The sequence below is a fragment of the Brassica napus genome, chromosome C6, assembly GCF_020379485.1.
Source record: "Brassica napus cultivar Da-Ae chromosome C6, Da-Ae, whole genome shotgun sequence".
Classification (NCBI taxonomy): domain Eukaryota; kingdom Viridiplantae; phylum Streptophyta; class Magnoliopsida; order Brassicales; family Brassicaceae; genus Brassica; species Brassica napus.
Genome location: NC_063449.1, coordinates 24,877,897 through 24,888,614, shown reverse-complemented (window position 1 = coordinate 24,888,614; position 10,718 = coordinate 24,877,897). Strand labels below are relative to the sequence as shown.

At 33.0% G+C, this 10,718-nt stretch overlaps 1 protein-coding gene across 1 annotated transcript; it reads left to right on the top strand.

The window, feature by feature from the left end:
- Nucleotides 1–5,595: 5,595 nt before the first annotated feature.
- Nucleotides 5,596–7,158, top strand: LOC106409213 (uncharacterized acetyltransferase At3g50280-like). The gene has a single exon (XM_048760641.1). The coding sequence runs from the start codon at nt 5,723–5,725 to the stop codon at nt 7,061–7,063; it is 1,341 nt and encodes a 446-aa protein (XP_048616598.1). The 5' UTR covers nt 5,596–5,722; the 3' UTR covers nt 7,064–7,158.
- Nucleotides 7,159–10,718: the final 3,560 nt, after the last annotated feature.

The following is a 10,718-nucleotide window of genomic DNA, read 5'->3' as shown; positions in this document are numbered from 1 at the left end:
CACAACAAAGTTTGGTCCAACGACCATCTCGCGTATCCAATCGTCAAATGTTTCACCTCTGGCCAAACCAGCAGACACCTATTAACATATATATGTTATATCAATAAATGTGAAATAGTATAAATATGTGATAAATGATATTTTAATTTGTTTAAAGCACTCACATAAGTAAACATTCATCCAGCAAATTCTCTCTGCTTCATTTCTTCTAGTTCGTCCTCTGTAGCGTATCTATATTCGAACCGCTTTTCTGCCATGAAAATCCTGTACATATGATGACAATAATGTAATTACTTAAGATTTAAATTTTAACTTGTTAAAATAAAAATTTGTAAGCTAATTTATTTACCTCTCATATTGAAGAACATCTTCGCAGTTGGTGAGCAAATATGTTTGCAAATTACTGCGCTCCTGCTCAGTAAGTCGACGGTCCTTTGGTTTTCCGCTAAGTCGTCCAACGTCTGTGAAAATGTCTGGAACCGTAACATGATATGTTGCCCGTTCACCTCTATCATCATGCCGAGCAGGTCTTCTGTTTTTGATCTGAACTTCTGCTGGAAAGTAGTACTCGACAAAGTTTGAAGTTTCTTCATTGATCATTTGTGCGACTATAGAACCTTCTACCCTACTTAAATTTTTCACCATCTTCTTCAAATGGAACATATACCGCTCATACAGATACATCCATCTATACTGCACAGGACCACCAAGTTCCAATTCTCTTGCCAGGTGAATAACAAGATGCTCCATAACATCAAAAAATGAGGGAGGAAATATCTTCTCAAGGTTGCACTGAATCACGGCTATGTTAGTCTTCAAATTTTCAATACCTTCAAGAGTCACTGATCTCGTGCATAAATCGCGGGAGAAACCACTTATCCCTGCAATTGCTTCATGAAAATTTCGTGGTAATAGTTCCTTGAAGGCAAACGGAAGGAGGCGCTGCATCATTACATGGCAATCGTGGCTTTTCAAGCCAGTAAACTTTCCTTCCTTTCTGTCGATACATGCGTAACCGTCTGGAAATTCCACATCGTTTGAAATCCAATCAAAGAACGCATCTTTTCCCTCTGCATCAAGTCGGTATATGGGAAAAGGAGCCCTACCATTCTCATCAACATGAAGTTCTGAACGAGCACATATATCGACTAAATCCAGTCTTGACTTCAAATTATCCTTTGTTTTACCTTGAACATTAAGGATCGTGTTCATGAGATTGTCAAAAAAGTTCTTCTCAATATGCATGACATCTAAATTATGCCTTAGCAGATGATCCTCCCAGTATGGCAGATCCCAGAAAATACTTTTTTGTGCCAGTTATGTAGGTCTCCAACAGCATCTACCGGAAAACGCTTATGTCCATCGACATCTGGTGTCCTTTCTACACCAAAATCTCTTAGTTGTGTCTTCAAATATTTCCCACAAATTTCCGGAGGTGGACTGTCAAACACCCTCTTGTTCTTCGTAAACAAATTCCTACTCCTACGATATGGATGATCAGGTGGTAGGAATCTCCTGTGACAGTCAAACCAACACGTTTTCCTTCCGTGTTTTAGTTGGAAAGCATCAGTGTTATCTTGACAATATGGACATGATAGCCTTCCATGCGCTGTCCATCCAGATAACATACCATATGCTGGAAAATCACTTATTATCCACATTAGTACTGCCCGCATTTGAAAGTTTTCTTTACACGAAACATCGTATGTTTCAGCACCTTGAGCTCATAGTTGTTGCAACTCATATATTAGTGGCTGAAGAAACACATCAAGTGATCTCTTAGGATGCTCTGGTCCGGGAACGAGAATCGAGAGAAACAAAAACTCTCGTCGCAAGCACAAGTTTGGGGGTAGGTTGTATGGTGTAAGAATGACTGGCCATAGAGAATACTGTCTTCCACTCTTGCCAAATGGGCTGAAACCATCAGTACATAATCCAAGGTAGACATTTCTTCTCTCATACGCAAAGTCGGGATACTTTGATTGGAAATGATTCCACGCTTTCGCATCTGAAAGATGTCTGATCTCACCATCTGTTGAGTGCTCCGCATGCCATCTCATTGGTTGCGCTGTGCGTTCAGACAGATACAACCTCTGCAACCTTTCCGTCAAAGGCAAATACCACATCCTTTTATATGGCACTGGAACTCTTCCACTCGTATCTTTATAACGAGGCTTCCCACAAAATTTGCATGTAACCCGCTGTTCATCCGCGCTCCAATAAATCATGCAGTTGTCGCTGCATTCATCTATTACCTGATACGATAAACCAAGACCAGCTACGAGTTTCTGAACCTCGTAGTATGAACCAGGAGCTACATTATCCTCGGGTAGAATACCTTTTACAAAATCAGCAATCGCATCCACACAGTCTTCAGCCAAATTATAATCTGTTTTAATGCCCATCAATCTTGTAGCAGATGATAAAGTTGAATGACCATCTCTGCAACCTTCGTACAATGGTTGCTTTCCAGCATCCAACATATCATAAAATCTCATAGCTTGTGCATTGGGTAAATCTTCCCCTCTAAAATGATCATTTACCATCTGCTCAGTACCTACACCATAATCTACATCCGTTCTAATTGGTTTTTCTAATCTAACCGCTGGTTGAGGTTCGCTAGTACAACCATGTTCATAATCAGTTTCCCCATGATGATACCAAATTTTGTAACTTCGTGTAAACCCACTCAAATATAGATGAGTCCATACATCCCACTCTTTAATAACCTTTCTATTTTTACAATTAGAGCAAGGACATCTTAACATACTTGTTTTTGCTTCCGGTTGTCGGTGAACTAACCCCATGAATTCGGTTATACCTCGTTGGTATTCTTCCGTAAGCAATCTCGTGTTCGGACCCAAATGACGTCGATCGATCCAAGAACGAAAATAATTTGAAGAAGACATGTTTTTTATGAATCAAATTCGTGTGTAAAGAGAGTAAGAGGGAGGATGAAGATATGGAGTGAATGAAGACAAAGAGGGATGCTTGTATTTATAGTTGAAATCTTGCCGACAGACCGAGGAAATTCCGACGGAATTCCGACGCCAACGGCTAGTTTGTCGGAATTTCCTCGGAATTTTTAAAATCCCCCAACGGCTCTCCAACGGCTATAATATATCCTCGGAATTCATCAGTTTTTTTCGAGGAATACATTTCTCCTCGGTATTCCATAAGAATATTCTGACGGATTGATATTTCCTCGGAATTCCGTCGGTATATTCCTAGGAAATTCCGAGGAAGCCAAGTTTTGTGTTTCCTCGGAATATCCTCGGAAATTCCTCGGGATATTCCGAAGATTTTATTTTCCGTCGGAATGTCCGTCAGAATACCGCTGTTTTTTTGTAGTGAGTAGACTTAGGGGGGTGTATTGAACTAATGATTTTAGAATGCTTTGGTGGGTTTTAAAATTATTGGAATTTAAAGTGATTTTAGGTGATAACTCTGTAATTTTGTTTGGATTTTAGAAAGATCGATGTTTAGGTAAAAAAAACTATATTTTAAGTTTCAGAGTGTTTTGGGTGACTTGGGAAAACCACTATATTCTTCTCAAGGTGAAATTCTGGGAGAGCTTCGACCCAAAAAAAAAATTATGGGAAAGCTATTGGAGTTATGCTTCAATGGAAGCTCAATTATACATGAGCTTTAAATGCACGTCTTTCAAATTTTAAACAGATGGTAAAACAAACAAAAAAAGAAAAGAAAAAAGAAATTCGTCAACTAAAAAAATTAGAAACATAGAAAAAGTTCTGGAAATTTGTTTTTCTGGAAAATTAAAAGTGAAATCTTGCAAAATTCCAATACAAATATACAGATTACTCTTACCAACAAAACAAGCATAAATTATCTCTTATAATATAATACACACTTCCTCTACAGATTTATAAACTTAAAACGATAAAAAATCAGATGCAAATGAGAATCATTGGATCCTACCATCGGACGTAAACACGAAACAGACACGAGCATTAATTATTGAACCCCATAGAATATCCGCCAAATTATATCGTAAATTTAAGCAACAATTCGACTGAAGCTCATAGTTTGACCACTTACAGAAGGATTGAAGAAGAATCTGGGAATGAAAACTGCTGATAACGTTAGTCAAAAGAGAAACTATTGATAACAAGAAAAAAGAGAATAATAAAATTTGAATCAAATTTAATCATAAAAAGATCTGGAATATTTTTGTCACCTTTCTGCAACTTTTCTAAACGTACGAGTTTTTATAAAATCTCTTCAAATAACATCTGTGTAGGTGAGATTTCACTATGCATATTTTAATGCAAAAGAATGGTGCAAAATCTTCTGAAATCATTTCTTTTAACAAACTCTTTAAAAGATCATTTGTTTTCAATAACAGTAGATTTGATATAGGTTTTTCGAATTGCTGATTGAATAACAGAAGATTTTAAGTGATTTTAACTACTTTTACATAAATTCTATATTCAATAACAAATGATTTGAACTAATATTATGAAACCATTAGTTGAATAACAGGAGATTTTAAAGAAAAACCAAAATCATTTGAACCTCTTAGTCCAATACATCCCCCTTAATGACTTGTATATAAAGAAGGCCTTTTGGTGAATGAATAACACATAAAATCGATTACATAATTCTCAGAGATTTGAATCAATTAATATTTGCTATTCGCTGCAGTAATGGACTGCACATGATACATCACCTTGAGCCCCATAAAGTTAATTATACTAAAATTGTTGGATCTCTATATAAGGCTTAGGAAAATATTGTTCGGAGATTAACACCTTTACAGTCATACTAACGTATTCAGTATGATTAAATTAAGTCTCAGCTTATCTGGGAAGCGCAAAGCAAGTCCGTGAGAACTTATGAGTATACTCTACTCTACTGTTCGACATAATAAGTACGTTGACAGCGGCATAAAGATGCTGTAATCGTACAAGTTGAGAAGATGTTTATCGGATTTCTCCGGCAGAGTGGTATGACTATTGCTGCCTCTTTTTTTTTTTTTTTTTTTGTATCTGGACAGCCATATTCTCAACTATCCCCCGTAGGGGGTCCAGCGCTTCAACGGAAAGAATGTTAAATCCGTTGTAGCCAAGGCTCGAACCCGGGTGGCGGACAGTACAGCTGTACTTCCTTTACCACCAAGCCACGAGCGCTTGGTTCTATTGCTGCCTCTTTCTCAAGGAACTGAAGATGCATTATATCACAACAACACCATTACGATGATTTAATAAATTAACGAACTGATACTCATGACACTGCAGAAACACATTAAACCATGATTATTGAAAGGTTCGTAAGGTGGGGTTGTTAGCGGAATATAAAAACATGACTCTTAACTTTTAACTAAAAAAAAAGCTAAGAACCGGCTCTTAAATAAGAATTTTATGAGACGGTTCTTAACTTTTTTAGTTAAAAATTAAGAGACTGGTTCTTATATTTCGCTAAAAATCTCACCTTAAGAACATCTCAGTAATCATGTTCTTACGCAACCCTTCATGGACGTTAGTTTTCTCTCTAGGTTGTGGGTTTAGTGGAGTGTGAGCCCTATTCATCTCTAGAAAAAAAAAATGTTTTCTTTTAATGATTGTAACCACTTTTGACACTGTGGAGACGGAGATGACAATAATTACACAAACGGGCCTATATGTGTCACTTAGACCACGTGGTAGTTTTATATCCAAGTGAGACTGAATCATTTTTAATTTAAATGTACATCAAATAACAAATGGCAGATATCGTAATGATCTCTGAGACCATTGTTCGACCCGAGAGCTACGACGAGGATGGATCCAACCGGGTTAAGATCCATCTCACTCCTTGGGATCTCTTTTTCCTTCGAACCGAATACGCTCAAAGAGCTCTAATTTTTCCCCAACCCGACCCGGAAACCCACGTGATCTCTCAACTGAAGTCCTCTCTCTCCGTAGCTTTGAAAATTTTCTATCCACTTGCTGGACGTCTCGTGAAGATCCACAACGAAGATGACGAAACGGGGTCGTTTTTCATAGATTGCGATGGTTCAGGTGTCAAATTCGTGCATGCAACGGCTCCAGCTGTCTCGGTGAGTGATGTTTTAGAACCGGACAATGATCACTGGACTGAGTTTTTCCCGGCAAACGGAGTTAAAAGCTGGCAAGGGGTCTCAGAGTCGTTGCTTGCTTTCCAAATAACGGAGTTAAAAGATGGAGTTTTCATCGGATATGGCGTTAACCATATGGTTGTTGATGGAACTTCCTTCTGGAGTTTTTTCAAAACATGGACAGAGATTTGCTCTGCCCGGAAAATGTTTCCTCCTTTGTCTCTCCGTGGGTGGTTTCTCGATGGGATTATTGATTACCCGATTCGAGTTCCGTTCTCAGAGACGGTATCACCACTTGTTTCTTCATCGTTGCCACCGAATCTTCAAAAGAATATCTTTCACTTCACGAGTAGAAAAATCTCTGAGCTCAAAGCAAAAACTAACGACGAGGTTGGTGGTTCTGATGAGGATCTGAAAATTTCTTCGTTTCAAGTCGTGTTGGCGCATATGTGGCGATCAATAATCAAAAACAGTGGTCTCAGTCCAGAAGAATTGATCCAATGCAAGTTAGCAATGGATTTGAGACGGAGACTAAACCCTCCGCTCGAGAAAGAGTGTTTTGGAAACATGGTTGGACTGGCTACGACCACCACAACCGCCGGAGAAATGCTTAACAATGGATTGGGTTGGGCTGCTTTGCAACTAAACAAAACTGTGAGGTCACAAACGAATGAAGAATTCAAACGTTTTGCTGAAATTTGGGTGAAGAACCCTAAAATACCGAATGGTTTGATGGTGAATAATTCGCTCGTTGTTGCTAGCTCTCCACGGTTCAATGTGTTTGGAAACAATTTTGGTTGGGGTAAACCGATTGCGGTTAGAGCTGGACCGGGAATTGCTGGCCATGGTAAAATCCTTGTTTACCCAGGAACTGATGAAGGAAGCATGGAGATTCATACGTCTTTATGGTCTCACGTTTTGGAGAAATTATTGGCTGATGAAGAGTTTTTACAGCACGTCGTATGTGTTAATCGAAATCAAATGTAATTCGTTTTTCTCTGATTAAACCTCGAATTCAACTCGAAATGCAGTCTCTGTGTGAAAAAGAATAAAGAAAAAATAAACCGTATTTTGTGTGATAATTGTCATGTCTCGAAAGCAACACCACATCAACCCCTAGACAATGATATAACCCTGCTTTTGTTCTAACTTGTATAGTTGATGATATATTAATCGAAAATCCTACCATATATATTAACTGTGAAGTCAATTAAGTGATTTTTGCTTAGGTAAAGTTTCAAAAAATTGTTATAATTTGATTAGTTGATGATTTTGATTAATTACTTATTTTGATCATCAAATCTAAAAATAAAAGGTAATAATACAATTACTATTACAAATAATGATCTATTGTAGCTAATTGTCGAATTATAGAAAGAATATATAATGTTTCATCGATTTGTTTATTTTTATCAATTATTTATTTAAAATTATATAAAATGCTTTAATATACTTTAATTTCAATTATGTATATTCTTATATACAGAATTATATTTCTATGTAAGTCATTATTATAATTTTTTTATGTTTTTAAAGCCCACACATGATTTGTTAATAATTTATAAATATTTTGAAATTATTTAAGAACCTTTTTTTTATTCTAGCTTACAAAATCATTTTATCAGGGTTCATATATCATTTATAAGACTTATATTAAATCATTTATAAAGGTTTATAAATTCATTTGTAAGACTTATAAAATGTTATAAAATCATTTGTAAATACTTCTACATCTATTTTTATTGTATATAAGTATATAGTTATAATGATTTATATAAATAATAAAGAATTATTTCACATTTCTTATTACATATTAAACATAAGTCATTTAAGTGATTTTTGGCTACTATGATTATAGGTGAAATCTTAAACACTGTTATAATTTTGCTGGGATTTTAGATTTGATTTATTTTTATCAAAATTAATTCTACAATTCACTATCTTCAACTTTTGGATTGAAGTACAAAATCTTCTTTAATTATAGATTGTATTACTAAGTCATGTAAGTAAAGAGTTGTAAACAAGGTGAACCACAAAAATTTATAAAATTGATAAATAGTTGTATATAAATAGTTATAAATATATTTATAATTATATAAATGTATATTTATAAGGATATATAAATCATATAAAATTAAATTACATTTTTATTATATATTAAAAATAAGTTATTTAAAGGATTTTTGGTTACATGTACGTTCATAGGTGAAATCTTAAAAATTGTTACAGTTTCAATAGTTAATGATTTTAGATTTTTTTATCAAAACTAAAATGAAAAGTAATTCTAAGATAAATTATCTGCAATTTTTAGATTTGAATACTGTATTCATATATAAAAATAATTTTTTATTATTTTAATCATAACCCAAACTTTTGTTTTTGACCAATATTTTGAAAAACACACATAAAAAAAATTATTTTTTTGATAATTAAAAAATAAATTGAAAATAATCACACGAATAAAAAAACATAACTGAAACAAATCAGTGAATCCAATGTGAGAGCTATATAAGCTTCCGACCAGCATTTTGGAGCTACAAAAAAAAAATTCTTTCTTTTTCTCTCTCAAGCCAGAGTATTTATATTTTCACATATTAGTATAAATAAAAGTTAATTAATAAATTATCTGAAAAAATTATACTATTGCTTTTATGTGAGAGAAATGTTTTTTTTATGACTTAGATTTATTTTCTTGAACTATTTAGTTGGGATATTTTATGGAATTTTTCCATCTATTAATAATATGAATCTCAATTAACGTGAAAGATTGTGTCTTTATATTAAAAACTGAAACTGGTTTTGAAAGGTTGTGAATGATATGTGTATTTATAGTCTTGTGCTTTTTCATTATAATATCAAAAGTTTTGTGTTTTCATTCTTTTCATTTTTTAAAATGTATTAGTTCTTAGAGTTGTGTCTTTTCATAAGAAATAGATACAACTTTTCATCTCAAATATAATAAATGCAACTTTTCATTTAAAAAAACTTAAGAGGTTCAATTTTTTCATATTAATACACTGACTCTTAGATATAAAACAACTGCTAATATTTATGTAAAATATTAGAAATCCCAATTAATATGAAAGATTGTGTCTTTTAATTAAAAACTGAAATTATTTTTGAAAGGTTGTCAAATTATGAAATAATATGGGTATCTATAATTTTGTGTCTTTTCATTATAATATCAAAACCTTTGTGTTTTCATTCTTAAAATGTATTAGTATTTAGAGTTGTATATTTCCATAAGCAATAGATATAAATTTATATCTCAAAAACTAATAAATACAACTTTTCATTTAAAAAATCAAGAGATTTAATTTTGAGGAAATTGCCAAAAATGATTCAAAACTTGATTTTGAATACTAGTGTACCCCAAATTCAATCAAATGCAAAAGTAACCCAAAATGCTAAAGAAATTACAACAACATCCTTATGACCAAACAAAAAACATGTATTGAGTTTTACTATTATAACCCTCCGCGTGAGAAGAGTTACAAAGAAGTTTTCTCAGAGAAGATTTCTTTGTAAGTCTTCTCGTTCAGTAGATTTTTGAAATAATTTAAAATTTTTATAAAAAATATTTTGATGGGAAAAAATGAAATCATGTAATAATAAACATTTCTAAATGATGTCAGTTTATTTTTACTAAAATTAAATTATTTTCAAGTTTCAACATAGATGAGTGAATGTATATTGACTCATTATAGTCATTGGTTTAGGGTATGGTAACATATGTTATAGTATTTTTGGTATTTTTAGGTTTAGATTTTGAAATGTTAGCTTCTTTTATAATTTTGTTTTGACATATCTGTGTTTAATGCCTATCTAATGACTTGATTTAAACACTTTCGAAGTATTTTAAAAGTTTAAGGAAGTGTTTTTGCTTAGTTATTTAATTATAGGGTTTGGAAGACTCACAGAAGACTTCCCAAGAAGTTTACTGACATGTGCCGCCTAAATTTTAATAGAATTTAGGGTTCTCACCTTAATTTTAGAAGAATTTAGGTTTTCCGCCTAAATCGTTGTCTTCCTAGAAGACTTCTAGGAGAAGTCTTTTCATGTAGTAGATCTTAAAAGTAATTAATAAATTTTATAAAAAAATATTTTGAAAGAGAAAAAAATCAAAATCATGTATTAATAAACATTTCTTAATGATAGAAATTTAGTTTTACTATTAAATTATTTTTAACATAGATGAGTGAATGTAGATGAGTCATGATAGCCTTTGGTTTAGGGTTTGGTAACATATGTTATAATATTGTTGGTATTTTAGGGTTAGATTTTGAAATTTTACCTTTTTAATTTTTTTTTAGTTTAACATATGTGTGTTTAGTAACTATCTAATAACTTGATTTAAATACTTTCTAAGAACCTTTTAAGTTTAAAGAAGTTTTTTGCTTAGTTATTTGTTTAGAGGGTCTGGAATACTCTGAGAAGACTTTGGTTTAGGTTTTAATAACATATGTTATAGTATTTTTTGTATTTAGAATTAGGTTTTGGAATCTTAACTATATAAAAAAATTTGACCAACATATGTTTAGTTTTGTGTATATTAAACTTTTACACATTCTATTTCTTTTTCTCAAATGGCTGCAACAAAAATGTAATGTGTCTCACTCTAAAACTCTCAAACCTCTCTCTA